Source organism: Polyodon spathula, chromosome 6 (assembly GCF_017654505.1).
Source record: "Polyodon spathula isolate WHYD16114869_AA chromosome 6, ASM1765450v1, whole genome shotgun sequence".
NCBI classification, from domain to species: Eukaryota; Metazoa; Chordata; class Actinopteri; order Acipenseriformes; family Polyodontidae; genus Polyodon; species Polyodon spathula.
The window spans coordinates 54,962,279-54,985,205 of NC_054539.1; the positions used below are offsets into that span (position 1 = coordinate 54,962,279).

The 22,927-nt window shown below is 38.1% G+C and overlaps 1 protein-coding gene across 5 annotated transcripts; it reads left to right on the forward strand.

Moving 5' to 3' along the window:
• The first annotated feature begins 3,367 nt into the window (after positions 1-3,367).
• On the forward strand, positions 3,368-19,021 carry LOC121317345 (fos-related antigen 2-like). 5 transcript variants are annotated; one of them, XM_041253180.1, is made up of 5 exons: positions 3,368-3,390; positions 6,949-7,093; positions 15,654-15,908; positions 16,580-16,687; positions 17,495-19,021. In XM_041253180.1, exons 1-5 carry the CDS (start codon positions 3,383-3,385, stop codon positions 18,029-18,031), a joined length of 1,053 nt encoding a protein of 350 aa, XP_041109114.1. In that variant the 5' UTR covers positions 3,368-3,382; the 3' UTR covers positions 18,032-19,021. The 5 variants fall into 5 exon arrangements, with proteins under 5 accessions (XP_041109114.1, XP_041109115.1, XP_041109113.1 ...); XM_041253181.1 differs by lacking the exon at positions 3,368-3,390 and adding an exon at positions 6,320-6,471; XM_041253179.1 differs by lacking the exon at positions 3,368-3,390 and adding an exon at positions 14,339-14,541 and having other exon boundaries at positions 7,011-7,093.
• Positions 19,022-22,927: the final 3,906 nt, after the last annotated feature.

Below are 22,927 nucleotides of genomic sequence, written 5' to 3' on the forward strand. Positions count from 1 at the left end.
AACAACACTTTGGACTCTAAAGACCTGTGACTACTTGTTTGTGTTTGTCATAAAAGCTTAAATGAGCACATGTTTATGTATTAAATTCTTCCACCACGCACACTCTCCTTCTAATATTTCCCTTATTTTGTTGCGTTTTGGTGGCTTTCCACTTCTTTTCAAAGACCTTGTTTCATGTATGCAGTGACACATTTCCTGCCATTGTCAAGACACTCTCCGCTTAGTAGTCAGTGTTTTAGCCACGTGTTCAGCCACCTCCAGTCCTCTGCCTTCCCACCACAGGGGTTACAGTATTTGTTGCCTGTTACACCTACGCCTCGTCTCTCTAAAGCACGGGGTTCATAAATGTCAGCCATTTGTAAGTGTCAAAGATAGTCAGTTGTAAGAACTGGGTTTTTAACCTGTCAGCAATCGAATTACTTTTTTTTCTACAAGATATTTTTTCTTTTCTTTTTTTTTTTTTTTTATATACAAACTATTACTGTGGTATATCATAGTAAAAACACAGACCAATGCAGTAAAACAGGGTTAACTACAGAACAGTATATGCATGGGAAAGAACAGCAAACAACAAAACAAGGGTAGAATCGACATACCTTGTTTTCTTTTTATTTTCTTTTAGAATAAAAGATTGTTGCAATGGAATATACCTTGCAACAATCTTCATTGCAAGTTATTATTATTTATTTGTTTATTTGGAAGACACTTTTACAGGTATTTACAAACTGCAAAAAAAATATCAAAATGCTCAGTGTTTCTACAACTGTTGGTGCCTGGTGATAAACCAATATACCAGCACACAAATGTTTGGTATCAATCTCTGATAGTCCTAATGCTTCCATGGGAATGCAATACCGCCATGTAAAAAGATATACTACTCTGCTCTGGCTTAAATGTCCTAGTTTTGGGATGCTACCATCTTCATGCAAAACCCAATAGTACTTTCAGGTTTAGGGTTAGAACATTAGATCCTGCAGACTTCCAAGGTGTGTTCTCTTAACACAGGAAAATGTATAAATGAGAGTTGGTTGTTCAACCCATCCATGCTCATCCGATCCCTAGTTGCTGATTAATCTCAATATGTATCAGGTCTTAAAGGATCTCAGTAATACAGCATCAACAGGTAGCCCATTCCATAGCCACATCACTGAAGTGGCTCCTTTGTCCTAAATCTATCTCCACTTAATTTCCAACTGTCCTCTGCTCCTGGTTTCTGGTTGCGCTTTGGACTTTCTCCAAGGCTACCGGGTAATGTGGTGGCACCTTGTTAAAGGTGCCTGTCCTGATGATCCCACCATGCATGTCACATTGAGGTCATGACCTGTGCTCTGTGGAAGCCTGGTAAGTGCTTCTCTTGCAGCTGTACAGAAGAGCTTGGCTAGTTTGCACAAGCACACATAGATCTTTTAACAATAGAAGATCTGCATTTTCTACACGGCAGTCCAATGATAAGTGAATGGAGGTGGGACATAAACAGCTGAAGGTCTTGAGTATGTTTAACCAATGGGAGAGTCAAAGGTCTGACCCTTGTATGCACATGTGCAATCATGAGAGAGCAGAGGCGGGACATAAACCATTGAAGGTCTTGGGACCCTAATCATCAAATGATTAATTTCAGTTTTTTTCACAGGGTATATTTAACCCCTCGCAGACGTTTTCAAATGCGACTTACCCCCAGCCCTTTGTGCATGCTCTGCCCCCAGGATGCTATGGGTACTTTTTTTACATATGTTTTGGGAGTGTCCAGATGTGGCTCACTTTTGGGCCTGAGTATCCTCATCCTTATCCACTATTCCTTACACGAATATTCCATGTTCTCCTCAGGTTCTTCTCCTGAATGATGACTGTACTCTCGATTTCTCACGGCAGCAGAAGAGGATTTGGTTGGCTGGCCTCACAGCATCTAAAAAGTTACTGGTGCTCTGCTGGGAGCCACCCCACTCCCTCCCTTGGCAATATTGGCTCCTCACTTTCCTTGACATTATCCATATGGAACTGTCTACTGTTGTGTTATGTATTGTTCCATGTTCTTTTCTCTTTAAATAAATAAAAAACATTTGTTCAAAAAAAAGTAAAATAATACTGTTGGAACAGTTTTTTGTTCACTACAGAAAAAGCGTTATGGAGCAACGGTGGTTACTTCCCAAAGTCACTTGCCAGTCACTGTAACACTCAAAACTGTTGGACCGGATTGATGTTCAACTGGATGCATAGAGATACAATACATCACAATGAGCAAGTAAGAAAGATTGTGAAATTCTTAAACACTTGATTGATTCTTTTGTTTACCTTGGCAAACAAGGTACTAATTCCTCAAATAGAGGTAATTATGTGGAATTACTTTCTCTGATTTCTGACTACAACAGCATGTTAAGCAATCAATAACCACAGTATCCTTGGGTACCTGTAACAAGATTCAAAACTACCTAATCTCTTCAGTGTCTCATGTTCTGATCGAAGCAATAAAAGCAGAAGTACAGGAAACCAAGTACATACCTGTAATGGGAGATTAAACAACCGATGTTGGAAACGCAGATCAGCTGTCTTGTTTTTTCAGGTATGTGACTGACAGTGGCCCGAAAGAATGATTGTTTTACTATTATATTTACTAAAATAGAAATAATAATAAAAATGCATTTAAAAAGACCACATTCTCATTGGGCTTTTATTTTGTTGTTTTTATTTTATTTAGATTTTGTTGATTTTTTTTTAAGTATTACTGTGCGGGATACCCGCTATAAGGTCATTACCTTTATTAAAAATGTAGATGGGTTAATCGACTGGTTAATCAACTAATGCCCATAAATTAACTGATAAAAAATCTTTAATCGAATGATCCCTAGTTTCCATGCCAGATGACATCTGAAGTACCCCCACCCCCATGCTGAAGGTGTAGTGAAGGGAGCTGAAACTTTTGTTTATTATATAACCTGTTAGACAGCAGGTTCTTGCAATTATGCAACACAAAATTCCATTCTGAGCATCTGAATAGACAGAACAGACAGCACCAAATGAATGTGGTCCCTTTTTGTTGTTTACACTTTTAATGTTAACTCTAAAACATCTCTGAAGGGTCAGTGCTATAAGTTGGTGCTAAATTATTAAGAGTCCTCCTGTGCTCTCTGTGTCATTTCTAAGGAAATATTCACCTGGAGTTCTAATTATAAAGAGAATCTGTCCAGGAAAAGACACGGACATTAATAAATATAATAAACAAGTTTCACTGCACAACAGTAGGGGAGCAGTTTTTTTTTTTTAAAACCTTTTTTTTTAATCATCTTGACAGGCATTAAACTGTGACTATATCTGTCCACTTGGCAGTCAAAATGTGAAGGAAGTAGTAGGAGCAGGGACCAGGGCTTTATTTAAACGATTACACACCATGGCAAGGTAAACAGACCTGTTTTTTCTCGGAGCAGTCTTGCTATTTAATGCTAGCTTGTTCGGCAGAGGGAGATTATGAAACAATTACAGGGTGGAGATTTGAATTACATTTTTCCATTGTGTGCGTGTGTTTGTATTTCTTTTGCCTGCAATGGGTGCTGCATTGCATTTGTAAAACCACACCTCGGCTCACAATGACATTTAGTACTTTGGAATATAAAATGTTCCATAATGTGCAGCTTGTTATTTTAAAACTTATCCAAACTATCATTCCAGTTGCCAGGTCATATTACAGGGTGTGTTATGGGTGTACCACTCCTGTCTTTACCTATCTTTTCCAGTTTTGTGAAGGCCAGTGCTAAACAGTAACTGTCTTCAAGTGTAAAATAAAAATCAATTGTAATCCGGTTGAGCTGGTTGTGTTCAGTCTTGAAGTGCTTTGAGGGTGGGGTGCAACAATAAGAGCTGAATCTTTCGGTATAATTAAGCTAAACTACTACTCTACAACAGCCACATAAATAAGAGACTGTTTATTTTATTGCAATCTCTGGTATGGGTTTGTTTTTACACCAAATTCAAATTAAAGTGAACACCTGAATCAACACAAATATAGTTTTGCTGTCTTTCTTTGAGATTGTGTCCTTACTGTTTTTACTTGGAGCTTGTCCTTGTGCACCTATGACTGAGGTATGTGCTCCTCTGATCATTAGTGGCATTTGACAATGTATTCTTCAGTGCTTTTTATCATCAGCAATAGCAGCATATTGTCCAGCCTATAATTAGCTGTCAAGAAGGTGCAGGCTTTGCTGCGACTGCAACACTAACGCATGTATCGTTAGCTGCCAAGATGGTGCATCTGTGCTTCATGCGAGCTGACAGGCGCAAACCAATGGGTGAGCGAGTGCCAACGAGAGTTCGGCTTCTGCAGCACTTCTGTTATGCTTTGTGGGATATTTTTGTAGAAATGCATTACATTATTTAATCATCATGATTTACTGAATCTGTTGCCTGGAAGTATGAATTCTGCATTATAAAAATGTCACTTTCAATTTAAATATGTTTCTTTTAGGGGCGAAAAGACAATTTCATGCAACAAAATGTGCACAACTTCAGTGTAGGGACGACTATAGCTACCTGTCTATATATATATATATATATATATATATATATATTATATATATATATATATATATATTACTAGGGGGGGAGTCCCCCCTCATACTCGGGCAATACACACATCCAGTCTTATTAAAGCCAAGTTTATTACACAGTGGTACTAAACATTTAAAGGCTCAAGATATACAGCATCTGATTTGGAAATCCTAATGATACACTGTAACATGTATTTCTATTTACTGTAGAACACACTGCACTTATCTCATTGTTTTTAACTGTATAAAAATCGTTCTATATGGAACCAACACGACATTTGGTTCTACACAGAAAGCCCCAATGATCCAAGTTAGAACCCTTACACGTTGTTTTTTTTTTGTTTTTTTTTTGTTATTTTTTTCTGTTTTGTTTTTTTTCCAGAAGTTCTGGAAAAAAATGTTTTTTTGAAGGGGAATATGTAGGCTATGTTCTGATTTCCTCACTGGATTGAAATGCTTTGGAAATCGTCCATGTGACGTCATGAAGACTATTTCAGTCACCAGGGAAAAACAGCGCTCAGCAACAGACGTATTATATGTGCACTGGCCATAAAAGGAATTTTCATTGACAAAAGGAAGTATTACGAAATCAGCTAGCGAATCGTCCTAGAGTCATTAATATAGTCAATTGTGAACCGATGATATCCGGATGTAAAATAAACGACGGTATTTAAATAACAAAATCAAATAAACCAATTAATTGACAATAATGAAAAAAATAATTCAACCACACCACGTCTAATCCAGTTGTAGAATTTAACCACAGCACCTCGCAGCTGCAGCAATGTGCTGAAACGGCAAATCTGTTGTGAAAGCTATATATCTTATAGTGGTTTTACAGATATCCACCACATCACATTATTTCATTACAATTAGTCAATCTGTACGCTAGTCATGTCAAGTCACGCCTGGGGGGGGGGGGGGGGGGGGGGGGGGGGGGGGGGGGCTATCAGAAGATCAGTGCACATCACATTAGATTTCACTGCAACTGCAGAAATTACCGGCCCTTAAACCAGGGTAACGCGCAGGGTTGTACAGCATGTGGACTTGATGCTTCTAATGAAATACTGCACTAGCATACCGGTATAATACCACGTCGGTAACACTCACCTGTGTCTTCAGCTAAAGATTGCAAAACGGAGCGTGACTGCATCAGTAATGTATGTGTCTACATAACTAACAGTAAATACAAGTTAATAACAAATACCGTCATCTAGTTCTCATAGTCAGAATTCGGAGGAAAGGAAAATGTAAGGTGCATTCTTGTTAAGCCTGCGACATTTCCTTTAAAATCTTTCTTTCTCACAAAGACACTCACAGAGTCACACATGTGGAGGCAGACACACGCACAAATGAATTCGCAGACCCCTATTCTGGTAATAAAAATAAGCCGGTTGAAAAAAAAGGGAATCCCTTTTCCAGTCTCTTTCGTCACCTTAACCAAGGACACCCCCCCACGCGTGTTCTCTGACGCAATTGCCCATTTTAGGAAACATGCGTCAATGGCTCGGACCAAAGCTTGCAATGCATGGCGGTGTTTTGGAAATTGTCAAATAATTAAACACTTTTCAGAAGTGTTAAACCATAAATGATATTAAGACTTTAGTTACTTTAATTAAAAAAAATAGAATAAACTGCACCGAAGCGTGGATTATCGTAATTTGGTCTAAAATCTCACTGGCGAGGCAACATGCCCTCACCCCTTCCCGTATATGAACTCGGCCAGAATGACGTCTGTGAATCCACATGGCACTTGTTAAGGCGAGTTGCAGTTCAATGTAATACCATTTCGGTGACTCATCGGCGGAAAGCGGTGCAAGGGATCGCAAAAAAACTCATCAGAAGAAAAAAAAAAAAACGAACTGTTCCGAAGCTGGGAGTGAGCGAGAGACAGAGAGAGAGGTGTTACAACAAAGCGCGATATTAAAGTTACAGAGTGAGTCACTCGCATATCAACAGAGAAAGAGACGGACAGTACCGAACGCGTCTATTCACTACCACAGCCAGGGATAAATTAATGACTTAAATTATTCATGTTAGTAATAGGTTAACAACTTGACAGGGTACCGTTTTGAGAAAAAAAGTGTGATTTGAGAAGATAGGCAATAAAGTGCATAGTTTATTTAAAATAAATGCTTAGATTTGTCATATAGAAAAAAAAAGGATTTACTTTTGTATTTTCTATAAAGCATTAGCTTTAAGTTTAGGGAACGTTTGTATGTGTGTTTTATTGTCATTATAAAATAAGAAAACAAAACACTTGACATTCCTGAATAGGATTTTTGGTTTTTCTTTTTGAACTTTTAAAGTTTTTTTCTCCCTGATCTGGTGGAACTGATACAAAATACGAGGACTGAAAAGCAGGGGGATAACATAAGTATCCTCGACCGACCACTATCTCTTTCACCAATAGTATTCCCCCTTGGATCATGTACCAGGATTACTCCGGGAACTACGATACGTCCTCCCGAGGCAGCAGCGCGTCTCCGGCCCAGCCTGAGTCCTTCACCAGCGGCGACTGTACCATCGGCAGCCCCATCTCTTCCTCCAGCTACCAGGTATATTATTGCTTTGTAGCAGCATCCAAAGCGCTTCTCTTAAATGCGCAACAGCTTCTTTTTAGTATGCAATACCTATATGTGCTGTGGGAGAAATTGAATCGGCGAAGAAAGTCATTATTATATTATTATATTTATATTATTATTATTATTATTATTATTATTATTATTATTATTATTATTATGTTCAATACAAGTCATGTCAAAATACTATAAACGCCATCACGTTTTTGAACTTCCGTCAAAAACTTGAACACCAACAATAAATAAAAAACCCATGGGTGGGTTTTGTCGAAAATTTATTTTTTATAATATAGATTTATTTTATTAGTACAAATTTATATAAAATGCCAAGTTACGGACAACAACCATGGGTTTAGTATACCCAAATCATAAATATTATTTTATTATTATTATTATTATTATTATTATTATTATTATTATTATTATTATTATTATTATTATTATTATTATTATTCAATCAATACAAAGTCTTCATTAAAGACACTGGAATATGTCTGGAGCGTGGGAACTTGAATGAGTCAGTAGACTTGGCTAGCCGCGAGTGGAGTTGTTTCGCACTGGGAACAAGCTGTACTGACTGTTTAGTGCGAGTCGTACCTTGAATGGTGTAGAGAGGGAGTTGTTGTTACATTGTATAAAGAACCCTTTTCATTTTTGTGGGGCGCACATTCTTATGACCCTGTAGGAGCATCTGAGTGTTTTTATACCGGGTGACTAGGCTATCGTATCATATATACGGCAAAAACTTATCAATGGGTAATTATTAGCATCAGACTAGTTGGACTGACTAAACAGTCCAAATCAAAAAGGAAAAATAAAACACATTCGTTTTATCAAAAGACTGCATGAACTTAATTATTAATTATTGAAGTAATTAAAGCGTCTGGTATGAATGACGCAAATGGGGTTAAATGAAGTTAGAGGATTTAGGAGAACATCAAATAAAACTGCTAACTTTTTTTTTTTTACTTCCTTGGAATTCCCAAGTAAGCAGCATTTCGTTTCCGTGCTTTGCAGTTCGGGTCTGCGCTGCCAACTTTAAATAACTAAAAGCATTATATGTTTTATGGGCTGAGGAAAGAAACTTCATGCAATGCTATAACAAGGAATTTCGCAAAAATGCCAAAAGGATCTGCCACTCTACACATATCCAAACGAGAAACAGTCTTGAATATCGATAATGTGCACAGCATTTGTACAAACGAGACTTTTTCAAAGTCATTTGCATTAAGGGTAGCGCAAATCCATGGCATAATCGGAGTTATATGACAGCGTAATATGGGTTTAAATGCACTGGCAGCAAAGCAGATATTCTTGTAGAATCCAGCAGAGGTCTTGGTGTCTATACGACTTGTTTTCATTCTCAATCTAACTGAATATGAAACAGACCGACACTAGTGTCGAGCTTGGTATTAAACCAACGATGCCATTTATAATCGTGTCATTTAAGGCAGTGTTCCAGTGGTTAAAGTCCAGAGCTTGTAACAAGGTCAGCGGTTCAAATCCCACCCGTGCCACGGATTGAGTCACTGTGTAACCCTGAGCAAGTCACTTAACCTGCTTGTGCTTCATCCTGCCGATGAGATGTTAAATCAATGTAAATCGACGGTATGGATTGAGAGAGAGATTCCTATTACACGCAACTGGTCCAAATGAAAATAGTATTGCTAAAGATGTAAATCCTTCTAAATCAACGAAACGTAATAAAGCAATGTCAGACACTGGTTACCATTGGAAACCCAGTTGCCAGTTCAGCTACTCTGTGGTTTACCAAGTCAACAATAGAAACCGTAGATGGTGAGACTTCAAATTATCACAAGTCTGTTCAAAATCTCAAGGTTTGCAGACGTAGCATTTTATTAACTGTGATTTTTGTTTGTTTGTTGTTTATATGTCAAACGCTCAGATTGTGCAACATTATTATTATTATTATTATTATTATTATTATTATTATTATTATTATTATTATTATTATTATTATTATTCAAATTATATAATATTCAACAACACTTGTAGACATGTCTCATTAGTAGACGCTTTCTTTTTAAAATGAAATAAAAATGTTCTAAAGAAATCTCGAAAGCGCCTTGCGGAGTTTGAAATTTTTTTTTTTTTTTTTTTTTTTTGGTAGTGCTACAAAGCTCTCCACCATGTTGGTATGCACATGTTTAAAGTACCCATGCTTTCTTTGTTGGATATATTGGCCTTGAATATCAAAAGTGTCTTTCTTACAGTCTGAAAATTGATGTCTCCATCTGTTTTTACCCAACTCTTACCCTGAAGGTTGTTTCTGGTGTGCAGTGAGCTGAGGACACCCTGGCCAACCTAAGCCCTCCTGGGTGGCACTCAACCAATTGTACACTGCCCCCTGGAAACTCCTGTCCATGGTCAGCAGAAGAGTAGCCTGGTGTTGAACTGGTGAGCTCCAGGTAATAGGGTGCTTCCTGCACCCCATGTGGTGTGCTTTACCGGATGTGCCACTCAGGAGACTCCCATATTAGATTTTTGCAATGAAAATGAAAGTTAAAACGCCACCACAAAAGTCCTCCACGACAGTCGGAAAAGCTTTGATATTCAGGGCCATTGAGTTACTTTCGTTTTATAATGCAGCTTCACTCTTTTGTGGCATCCTGCTTGGCTCAAACCCTGGAACAGGTGACTGACATAGAGCCAGACATTTTTTCTGAGATTGACAATTCAACACAAGGGGTCTCTAATACATACAAACCAACTAGGAGGTGAGGTCTGCTTAACAGAGTTGTTCTGTCAGAAATGTTTCAAAGTTATAAACATTTATTAGATATGACAAGTTGTACTCAACAATGAAGAGGCTGTGAAAAGGTTAGGAAGCTGATAAATAGTAGAACACTATATTTGCAAAAGGTTTCTACAGTTTTATGGACTAATGAAGAGTATAGCCTACTTCTCAAAAACGTGTTGACTTCACCTGAGTCAATGTAAAAAAAAAAAAAAAAAAGCCAACAACAAAACAATTAGGTGATTGTAAAAATGTGATCAAACCTAGGGGTTTTAATAGTTTAGACTTTAAATGAAGTGTTAGACAAAGAGACTTTTTATTGGACTAACCAGACCTCAAAGGTCTCTTCTTCAGGTGAAAGTAAGACTAATATGGCTACCATTTAATCTATCAAAGTTAAAGTGTAAAACGTTTTTTTTTTTTTTTTTTTTAAAAGCCTTATAGTTCCCGTTCATAAGAAAATGTATGAACGGGAGGATGGCATTTGGCCTATGAATGCTCGTCTGCTTCCTAGTTGTTGTTGGATCTCAAAACTTCTCAAGTTGGGTCTAAAAAGATCTATGTGATTCAGCATCAACAAAATGGCTAGGTAACCCATTCCATACCCTTACCACTCTGTAGTGTCTCCTACTTTGTCCACTTAATTTTCAACTGTGTCCCCTGGTCCTGGTATTGGTATTAGTTAGGACTAACTTTGTATTTCTTATTCAATATTTCTTCATGGTCTTTTCAATAAACAGTAAAATCTTAAACGCATACAGTTTCAAACCCAGATACATGTTTCAGTCATTTCAAAAAAAGGTGCAAGAGGGATTCTTTTGATTTTTCTGATGGGTTAAAAACATTTTCAATAGTTAATATTTAAACCTTTTAACTTGTTTAATTATAACGTTAAAACAATCAGAAATTAACACCCCTAGTAGAAATAATATTTTTTTTGTACAGCCATAGTTAAAGCAGTGTTTAGAGTTAAGAGAAGAGATCTTCAAATCCTAATAACAGGTCCTCAGGAGTCTGGTAGAAGACGGTCGGAGACTGGCAGAGCATAGGATCACTCAGCCCTAGTAATTACCCCACTATAAATAGCAGCAAATAATACTAATTACACCATCCAACACACAATCTGATACACTGTCCACCATAGACAGCAGGAAACATCAACCCATGCATTAGCAATGTATAACAGACTGCTATGTAGCAAAATAGTCTTATTAATCATTTCAATGGCAAACTTAATCTAAAATGATGCACTGCCCTCCTTATCCCACCCCTCATCAGAACACAATGCAGCTTCCCAATAGCATCCCATTCCAGTGCTGGTACATTGCACATTCCTGTTAATTAGAGGAGTTAAGAACTTGAGTCACAAAAGAGAGATTTTGTTTGAAATGGCACGCAGCGTTATAGATACCTACTTGCTAGTGCTAGAAACCAAAGGGTTTATCTCTCCTTGCAAACTCCCTGTGTTAGTCATTTATAATATAACTTGTCCGAACCTTGTACTTCATAAAATAATGCACATATCACTACATATTTTTGAAACTGAGTGTTGCATTAAATTGGCAAAAACTGTTAGCAGCATTTTCTGAGGAAATTTCTTTTTTATTCCCCAAATTACAGACTAGGCAGTGCTGCTGCTTGTGTAATGTAATGGTTGTGTTGAGGGTGCATGTGGTGCCACGTATACCAATGGTAGAGATATGAAGCACAGTAGTGCGCAGTTCAACATATTAAAGGGCACAGAGACTGCCCGAAGCAATGTTTCCAGTTGCCATGTACCATCTGTCAACTGTAATTGAAAGAAGGAGAAATGTTCTACTGAAAAAAGGACAAGAAACAGTGGTAAAACATGTGTGTATCATACTAGGAGTACTTCTTACTGAAGCACATTGCCCTTATCAATATACGTAGGATAGTATATCTATGTTGGATTGGGTAGTTTTTGATGTAGGACTGTTATAGCAAAGCTTAAAGAATCCTAGTAAGTAATCTTATTTTATAAATAATATGTTACTTTCATTAAGTATCATATTTGAATCCTTTATAAATAACTGAGTACTGCACAGGAAGTAAGTGCACCACTACCCTCACAGAAATTATCTATGGCTTTCTGTAAAGCATTTTCATAAGGTAATTATACATTGTATATGAGCTAATTTCATTTCTGTTTATAAGGGAACACTAATATCCATTAGAAGAAGTGACGTAAATATTTGTAACTGAACTGACATAATACTGGCATTGCCCTGTCTGCTGCACAGTGTTGACTGGCTGCAGACTGACAGACCCTTTGTGTTCCTCTACCAAAGACACATCCGAGGGGCTGAATTTTAAAGGTAATGTTTGCCTGCACGGAAGCTTGTAAACTCTGGCTTGCTAAGCGCTTCTCCAGTATCAGGCTGCTATCGCTCTGTGAGGTACGATCTGTGCTGCCAAGAGGAAGTGTCACAATGAGGATTTACTGCCCTTATTTGTTCATTTGAAAATATTTATCTAGGCTAGAAAGTTTCTTGAGACTTGCATCATCTGTTTATTTTCCAAGAACGCCCGGTGTAGGCAGGCAGTGGAACTGTGGTGTCGAATTCCTGCCTGCAGGATGCCAAGAGATACCAGAACTTTAGTTTAAGAAACCAAATTTTCTCATTTCAGGGAAACTTAAAGGAAAGATTAGGTACCTGTATACATAGTGAGACACATTGCTGAACCCAACGGCACTTTGTTTGTTTTACAGTCCATTCTTGCTAAAAACAACCTCTCCACAACATCAGCCTTCTAGGTCTCTTAAAAAAGAATAAGGAATAAATACATTATACCTGTACTCCTATAAGGTGTGTGTGTGTGTGTGTGTGTGTGTGTGTGTGTGTGTGTGTGTATATATATATATATCTATTTAATATATTAAGATCTCTATATATCTAATATATAATATATATATATATTATATATATATATATATAATATATATAGATATATACAGTTGTATTAATATACATTTATAAATAGCTCATACTGTAGGAAATACCTTTAACAACGTTAAATGTTCGTTTAAGTCAGATAAGGACGGATTTTCAAAGCATTCCACGAATGACTGGGATTTGCGGAATCAATTCTTCCCAGACCTTTCCAACAAACTGATGATGCCCCCTGCCGCCCCTCTGTCAATTTCTGGGAATTCAGTGCAAATATTATGGTATTCTTTGACTGTTATCGCGTAGCTCTTGATGAGTTATTATTGTTTTATTGCTGCTTTCCGGCGTACTGGAACTAACAGCCATGCTTTAGTATTGAGATCTGACTCAGCACACAAGGTTTTTTATTCCCATGCTATTTTGGCTCCAGCCATGAAGCGCTGCCAAATGCATAGGATTGTTTTGTAAAGCGGGCTTCCAAACCCACTCCTTTGTGTGTGGGTGGGGTCATGGGTCACTTCACTTTTCTGCTTACTTTCCTAAGGTCTTTCAATAAACACAAAACCTAGACTTTTTATTCAGCGTGTTACAGGAATACGTGTCTCCCACCTGCTCCAGACAGATTGTGTTTGTATTTTAAACTTTAAAGACCCCAGACCTAGGAAATGTAGACCACGAAGTCCCATTGTGATTATTCTGTGGGATCTCTTTAATTGAACGTAGGTGGTGTTGAGTGGATGATTTTGCTTGTAATTTGAGATCTGTTTGGCGATTTTCCAGTGCACATTATTAATTTCATTTCTACATTACATAAGTGTGTGGTTTCAGTGATTGCTTGCATCCCTCACCTGTGACATTGTGTGGGGGTAGCTCAGGAAACATTTGAATGTTATTTAGTATTTTATTTAAAAGAAATCAAACAGTCCAACATGCCAACCCAGGAAGACAGGTACAACTCAAACATGCTATGGCAAAAGTGTTGAAGTTTCATTACACTAAAAACCATGATGTGAACATCAGTCTTGTTTTCTTTTAGAACTGGCACACTGATGACTAAACAAAACCTTCATGGACCTGATTACGTTTCTTAAGTGACTTTCAGCTTTGAGTGTTTGAGTGTGATTGAGTGTTTTTGAAGTTCTGGACAATGGTGCCACAATTCGACCTATATATTCTGACGAGCAGTCTCACTATTCTGAGGAACAACAGAATATTTTGGCAGCATCTGCTTTCTTCTCCACCTAATCATTTTGATGCAATTACTTTCGAGTTGAAACAAGTATGTGGAAGCCAGGCCTGCCTAACACTGCGTGACACTCGTGGCAAGAAATTAACTGCCTCTTGCATCAGGGCAAGGCCACCCACCTGGGGGCATTGTGAAATACAATTTTAGAAGGTAAAGGTAAATTCAAAGAATGTGAAAGGGGATTTTTCCTTAAGCCTAATGTGTTTTGTGGTAATAGTACTGCAATGTCCACATTGGCCAGATTTAAAAAAACAAGTAAAACAACCACATTCAGTAATTAATCTCTCGAATTTCTTTAACTCTTTTAGAAAACAAAAAAAACTCTACATTGTCACGTGGTTGCCGGATGAGGTCTCCCCTTTCCCACACAATCACTCGAGCGGTTTTCGATAAACAGTCCAGTCCAATGGAAACTGAGGGCTTTGATTTATCGAGCTCTGGTTATTCCAGGGCTTCCAGAGGTTACCCCAGTCCCGGCAGGTGGAAACGAAATATTGTTCTACAAAACGAGGTATTTAAAAATAGAGGTAGAAAATGTTTCGTTATGTCTAACCAGGGATTGTGTGGATATAAAAGTAGAGGTTAAAAAAACGTACACAAAGATACACCATATATTTACACGATACCAATATATAATTCAATTATTGAGAGAACATTAAAAATGTAAATTTTATAATCTTTGCATACAAGGTGTATTTCAATAATATTTGACCTAATTGTATTAAATGTATATATTTATTGTTTTTAAAAAAGATTAACTGTTATCATCAGTGCATGTTTGCTATTCAGTTGTAAAACATTTTCTTGTAATGATTACCCAGTATTTCCTTGAGTGGGGATGCTATCAGTGGAATGGGTGTTTTTCAGGTAGAGGCCCAGCTAAATGTTTCCTCATCACAACAACTAGAACTTGGGGGAGGAGGGGGAGGGTTGTCTTAGAACTCTTACAGTTATCAGACATTTTAAAGGAACATAGATAGTAGACCGATACATGCTGGAAATGTTACGCCACCCAACAAAGCAAAGTGCCCAATTCTTTCCCAAATCGTAGGGATTAACCTCTTAGTGTTCTCTTCTCTTCATGTCACGTAATGCTGTACTGTCCTCAACAACATGGGTAGTTACCTCTCCATTACACAATTCAAGATCTTGCTATCTCACCACAGACTTGGACTGGAAAAGTGTGTTGCAAGGCAGTGATGCAATTGTGTGGTTTCCAGTGACATTTCATTAAAGGTGTGTCTTCACAATCAAAGAAATTTGATTCAAACGAATCTAATTTATCAGAAGTTCTGTTTTCATGGTCAAATAAATTGGATCAAAGTTGGATCCAAATTATTTTCTGAGCAGTGCATTTGAATCATCAAAATAGCTGTCCTGTCGACAGACATTTTTAAGGTGCCTATATTATCTTAAACAACATTTGATATTGAATGTCCAGTTGCATATCATCAGTAATGATAACACTAGAGCACTGGATAAATTGCAGCACCTCATGTTCTACCAGCTGTTTTTCCTGAAGTGTCCCTTATCCCAGTACTGGCCAGGCCTTTCTTTCTGAGCCCTGAATAGATCATCAGCCTCCCTCTAACCCTCCTAGTCTTCTCTTGTTTGTTTCCACAGAAGTACCGTCTTGACATGCCAGGCTCCAGCAGTGCCTTCATCCCCACCATCAATGCTATCACCACCAGTCAGGACCTGCAGTGGATGGTCCAGCCCACAGTCATCACATCCATGACCAGCCCATATGCCCGCTCTCACCCCTACACAGTGCCGGGCACCAGCCACCCCGGCCCCACTGCCCACAATGCCCTCGCCAGGCCGGGAGTCATCCATTCCATTGGGGACACGAGGAGCCGCCGCAAGAGAGACGAGCAGGTGAGGCCAGCGCCACTGTCTTGTATGACACTATTTCCTTCCAGTGGGAGTCCAGATCCTGTTATCATGCATTTATACAACACAGTACGCTTCAGATAAACTAACATCACCGTGGGTCCCATTCACAGCACAGCAGTCTGTTGCAGATTGACTCATTTGGTTAAAGCCAGACTCTGAGTGAAATAAGTGTTACATAACTTTAAAAAAAAATGTAAATGCAGGTCTTTAAAAAAAAAAAAAAATAAGAAAAGAAAGACCAAAGTACAAGTAATTTAATAGCTATAACTAGTCTTTTATTCTCTCAGAAGACTTATCTCATACACTTAATGTTCTTTGTAGTTATCGCTTAATTAATCTGTAGTTCATTGACAGGCAGTATTTTTTCAGCATATGTAGTAGTTTTTAAGAATTCTTACCCAGAAGGCAAAACAAAATGTTGAAATTATTAAAGGGTTAAAGACAAAAAAAAAAATGTTTAACATTTAAAAAAGTGTTTCTATTTGAATACTAACACTCATTTATAAATTCAGAGGTAAAGTAGTACTTGTAATCTAGTGCACAAACATTTCTTCTGGTTTCATACCTTCCACATGTAAGCACTGCTGTATTTCTGTGTCGTGGAGGTGTGGCAGGGGCCTCCCGTTCTGACTGTTGTTTCTGATGCCCCACAGCTGACCCCAGAGGAGGAGGAGAAGAGGAGGATCCGACGGGAACGGAACAAGCTGGCTGCCGCTAAGTGTCGCAACAGACGCAGGGAGCTGACTGAGCAGCTCCAGGATGTGAGTACTTTAAAAGCAGCACTCGACTCTACGTGCTGGTGATTACGCTAAATGTGAAACCCACTACACAGACAAAATGGGTTAGGAAATTATATCTTTTTTCTCAATGAACTTGCACACTAATATGTAAAAAGTCAGATCCAAGACTTACTCATTTATTTGGTTGCCGAACCTTGCACGTTTTTTTGACAGACGGACGATGAACATGATAAATTGTGTTGGTGCTCAGTGCAAAACGAACATGTAGTTATTTAGCAGTTCTAGCATTCACAGACTTCATAATCTCTTTCAGTAATGTGGTGTGAACAAACTGTATGAGACTAAAACAAAGGGCATAGCAAAAGAGCAATGGGGGCTCCTAAACAAATCAGAAAGACATAATTCTTAAGGGTTAATCAGCTTTTGATTCAGCAACCATCGCCATCTACTGACGAGTGTTGTACATGCAGCCAGGCACTTCGCATGAACTGGAGGCTTGGCATTCACTTGCATTGACCTGATTGGATAGTGTGTACATTTACACTTTCCGCTGGGGAGCATGCATATCCCCGGTGGGGGGGATATAGTGGCTGTGCATATGTCACACTTTCAGAGTTTTGAAATATATCACTCATCCAATTGTGATGAAACTTGCTAAGGATATTCTTTAGCACAAGTTATAAATTAGCATTGATGGGCTAAATGGCCTCCTCTAGCTTGTAATGTTTCTCATTTTCTTTGTCCTTCTGTATGTCACACTTGCTCTTTATTCTTTTGGTTGGTTGGTGGCCACTCACTCTCCCCCTCTCCCTGATCTTGACCCCTCAGGAGACAGAGATGCTGGAGGAGGAGAAGGCAGGTCTGCAGAAGGAGATCGAGAACCTACAGAAGGAGAAGGACAAGCTTGAGTTCATGCTAGTGGCGCATAACCCTGCGTGCAAGCTGCCTCCTGACCAGCGCCACTCCCAGACGCAGCAGTCAGCCCCCCTCTCCCTGGCAGTGCGGTCCCGACAGGGATCCCTAATCCCGGTGGTGGTGAAGCAGGAGCCCCTGGATGAGTCAGACGAGCTGGCCAGACCCTCGCTGGACCACTCGCAGCGCTCTGTCATCAAACCCATCGGCCTGGGAGGAGGGATGGGCTTGTACTTCTCTGAGGCAGACAGCCTCAACACTCCTGTCGTGGTGACATCGACCCCCGCGACCACCCCTAACGCATCCAGCCTCATCTTCACCTACCCCAGCATGTTGGAGCAAGAGAGCCCCTCCTCGCCTTCCGAGTCCTGCTCCAAGGCCCATCGCCAGAGCGGCAGCAGTGGAGATCAGTCATCAGACTCCTTGAACTCCCCCACCTTGCTCGCACTCTAAAACTGGCCACTCAGGGGTGGCAAAGACAGAAGATGAGCGGAGGAAGAAGTGATGGGAATATGATGTTGCTTTGAACTGTTTCTCCCAGTCTAGATCAATATGGAAAATGCTGTCTATAAATAATGACATGAATGGTTTAAATAAGTTAATGTTATTGGCATAGTCTCCCCAAAGCAATCCTGGACATCCAGACTTTTTTTCAGAGACTTTTTAAGGGCTATTGATATGTTTTTTTTCCTTCTTCAAAAAAAGCTGAAAGCTGCTATAACAGGGGCTGCTCTTTATGTTCAGTAAAAGGGTTGAACCAGACGATTTCATTAGCCCAGTCTCTGTTAAAGGGGTTTGCTAAACACATAAACTGCGTCAATGCAAGACTGGAAGGTTGCTCATAGTGTTTGTAAATTTAAGTTTAAGTACTACTATATACATTTTGTATGCTTTAGAGAACTTTGCAATAATGTTTTTTGTACTACTCGCTGCATTCTTATTGTTGAGGGCAGAAAATAATGAAATAGATGAATAAATACAATACAAAAAAGAAAGAAACACCCCTACTAAGTGTTTTATTGCAATGATTCTTATGAAAATGCACTTACTTTTATTCTTTTCAAAGTTTCAAATTATAAGTTATATATCTCAAGTTTTATACGCAACATAATTGAAGACATTCGTCCTGTTTTAGGACGTTTGAGACCCAAAGGATTTGAAGCTTGGGGTTTAAGTTGCTGGAATACAAACTCTCCTGAAAGATCTTGACTGAGTTTCAAACATAGCAGTTGGCTGGAATATTTATTTTCCATGATCACATCAGCAGGTACACTGTACTGAAAATCTGCCTGAGCATTTGGAGACTCTCATCTTGCTGCTGATTCTCACTGAAGGAGGCTGTGGACTATAATATCAGATTGTTTCCTAAATCGCATTCCTTTTGCTGTATTGACTTGTGTGATTCTTATAACTGCAGAGACACCTTTAGTTCTGCAGATCTGATGTTTGTCCCATGGTTTTCTCTTAACTCTTCCCTTGAAGTTTCCTACAGAAAAAGCACAACAAAGTTTAATAAAGCACAGTGAAAGCATGGTAAAGCATAAGTAAGCCTTGTAAAGCTCAGAGAAATGGTTAAGCATATTTTAAAAAAACTTGGAAAACTATGGTTAATGCATATAACGATGGGAAAACTGCATAATTACCATGAGTAGCTCACCTGGTAAAAGCACAGCTGTGTGGTGTGCAGGGTGATTCGTACCACGGCAGTTTTGCATCCTGGCTGTGCGAAGTCGCCATTCTGCACTGGGGTTTCCAAAGGAAGCATCGCATTGGCTCTGGCACTCCCGTGGGTTAGGAGGCAAAATCTGTATGGATTGTTTTCATTGCACTACAGCATACCCTGCGGCCAGGCGTCCAGTGAGCTCAAGGGCGTACACCTGCAGGGCTGGCCTTTGTCCTCCAGAGTTCCTGGGTGTAAAAAAAGGAAGCTGGCTCGGTCGTGAGATCGGAGGACACCCACTGAACTGTCAGTTCTCCTGAGCTAAGGGAATTGCTGTGGTGAGTGCAAAACATAATTGGGTACACTAAATTAAATATATAATATATAATCATGGTAAACTTCTATATGGGTTTACCCTCTTATAATGTTCTGGGAAAGTTCTTGTGGAAATCTCAAAAAAATATTGCATATGTGATAAATTATTTTCAGATGGGTGCAATCAGGGAGGGAAAATATAAAGCCACTTTAGCAAGTACAGGGAAGATCAATACTGATGTTTGCACTGGCAAAGAGTATAGATTAGGAGACTGAACTAATTTAAAACATCAGAACCCAGGCGAACAGAGGGAATGACAACGTAATAAAGACAGGGTTATAATAACATGTGTTAGTGTGTTCTACAGAAGGGTTTTTTTGCCCAAATTACCATTTTCTTAAGATAATTTATCTTTAAAATGGTTCCTGACATAGACCCACACAACAAATTAAATGCTTACAGCTGTCGATTAAACACTGGAATTATGTATATCCAGACTTTGTTTATATTAATCATGTGTTTTGGTGTACTGTTCATAATCTGTACCATACTAATAATACTATGTGTAATGATTACTAATATTTAGATTTAGATTCACCTGTGTGGAATTCAGCATGCAACTGGTGACCCCACACACTGCAAGTGAGCATCTCAACCACAATGCAAAAGAGCCAGGCTTGCTTGCATTTGTGACTATAAAGCTTTATACCTCACCTCATCTCGCTGAAAGAGGACAGAATCAGTAATGCATCACTCAACACTGCCCTTTACACTATATATATATATATATATATATATATATATATATATATATATATATATATATATATATATATATATATATATATGTGTGTGTGTGTGTGTGTGTGTGTGTGTGTGTTTAATATGTTAATCTCCTGTACACTGAGGATCCAATGTGCCAAAAAAGAATTGAATAGCCTGGAAGCAGTTAAGACAGTACCGGAAAAAAGGAGCTGGCTGGTTTTACGCAGGAATTACACAACAACCCTGACACTGACAAAGAAATAAATTAACAGTGAACATTCAAAGGGGCTCTGCATGTTCAACACATGTCATTCTTTAATTGTATTTTTTATGCCTACATCAAAATTTCATTGTTCAGTACAGATGTTAAATTGGCCATGTGTTTATAGTTTAATTAGTCTGTTTTAAGATCTTTTTTTTCCAGCGGACTTGGGTGACAATAAATTAGAAATCTGTCCTTGTTTGTTTCTTTTGTTATGCTATGTTTTTTTTTTTTTTTTTTTTTTTTTTTTTTAATAAATGTTGAAAAACATTGCTGAGCATGTTGTTTGTCTCCTAATATAGCCATGCAACTTTCTCCAGGAAGTGCTGCATCTCAGTAAGTCTATCATAGTAATCCAGGAGGGAATGTGATATACAGTCGCAGGCAAAAGTATTGGCATCCTACACTTAATAGACGTTAATTTGATAAACATGTTAAATATGAGCATTAAGTGAACATTAGCCACTAATTAATACTACAAATACCAATAATATACAATTTCTTGTAGTTTAACAAACAATCTTTATGAAAACACATTTTTAAAAAAGCACTTCAGCAATTTTAAATGTTTGTTCATGACAAAGGTATTGGCACCTTTACATTAAAAGATTACATGTAGTAAAAATGTTATAGAAATAATTAAAAATATATACTGTACTATATATAATAGACCGAAAAGAAGGTAATTATTTGCAATATCAGTTAAAGAAAACCTTTTTGGCAGCACAGCAGGTGATGGTCAAGATTGAGAAAAGCTACAGAACAGCATCAAAGAAATATCGAATACCAAAAGCCACAGTCAAAGCAATAATCAAGAAGTACTACAGAACAGATTAAAATGAAACTCTTGAAAGAAGTGGACGTCCAAAGAAAATTACGGGTACAGCAGGTAGCAGAATCATCTGAGCAGCCAAAAAAATCCAATATTAACAACCAGGAAAGATTTAGAAGCATCGGGCATAATAGTGCACAAAAGAACGGTGCAAATGAACCTGAATACAGAATAACTGTATGCCTGTAGACTTCGCTACTAACCATTTATAAAGAAAATTTATAAATCAATCAGTGCTAAAATTTGACAACAAAAGTGAGACTAAACTATAGCTTTTCCCTAAAAATCCACCACAGTATGTTTGGAGTAAAAAAAGGGAAAGCCTTTAATGAAAAAACCTTGTACCTGCAGTTAAACATGGAGGTGGTTTGATCACACTAGTGGGGTTAATTTAGAGACATTGATGTGATTGAAGATCAAAGGAATGCAGCCATGTATCAAAACATTGTACAAAGTACAAGGATACCATCTGCTTTTAAGCTGATTGGCAGATAGCTCATCTTCCAACACGACAACAACCCAAAGCATACGGCTACGTCAACTCTGGAATTCTTGAAGAAAATAAAGATGAAAGTTCTGGAATGGCCTCTACAATCACCAGACCTCAATCCAATAGAAATGGTTTGGACTGATCTGAAAAAAGCTGCAGTCACGCATTGGGTATCCAATCTGTGAGCTGAAGGAAATGTGCAAGACAGAATGAGTGCAGATTTCACCAAGAAGATGTAACATACTGGTTAAGAATTATCATAAACATCTTTAAATAATTAAATACGTTTGTTTTTTGATAAAGATTGTTTGTGAAACTTCTAGAAATTGTGTATTTTGCTTTTTGTTTTGTTAAAAAGTCAGTTTGCAGTCATTCTTTCAGTGTCATTTTACTTTAAAGGCATGGAACGGAAATTGCAAAGTAAATCGGAAAACATTTTGTTTTCATTACTCATTCCCTCCAGCCTGTCTCCCCACTATTCCTTATTTGGGACACTTGCATGGCTTTTTATTTCGTTAACTGGCCTCCAGCAACCTTTTACTCCTGGCTGTAGCTGAGATTGTACTGATCTAAAGAAATGTTCCTCTAAATAAGATGGAAATTGGTCACTATATAAACATAATTTAGCAATAATAATTTGCACAGTTCCTGAAACTGGATTCTGCACAAAAAGGAAGTGACCAACATGTGCAATCAATTCGTTCTTGAATTTTGAACTGGGGCCTACAATATGTGGCGTGCAGGAGCTACATTTGTATGTTCCTTATCCTATACTGACTTCTGGTGGTGACATTATTTAATGCAATTGTTTGCAGTCAATAAGATTGTTCAAAAGGTATTGATACATTTTCATGATTAATTAATCTAATTGAGCATGTGAATGCAAAAATGTAGTCTAAGAATAGCAAATTCTGGTATTCTGTTATTTACTTTATTACAGTAACAACATCTGATTAAATACTGCAAATATGACTTTATCAGATTACACTTTTTTGACTGAGATATCAGAGATTCACTGTGAGTC

What these genes read in the sequence shown, in the direction of transcription:
- LOC121317345 (XM_041253179.1), top strand. Translation starts at nt 14,377, where the DNA reads ATGAGGTCTCCCCTTTCCCACACAATCACTCGAGCGGTTTTCGATAAA. An exon ending in ATATTGTTCTACAAAACGAG is followed by an intron (nt 14,542 to 15,653) that starts GTATTTAAAAAT and finishes TTGTTTCCACAG; the next exon opens with AAGTACCGTCTTGACATGCC. An exon ending in GCCGCAAGAGAGACGAGCAG is followed by an intron (nt 15,909 to 16,579) that starts GTGAGGCCAGCG and finishes GATGCCCCACAG; the next exon opens with CTGACCCCAGAGGAGGAGGA.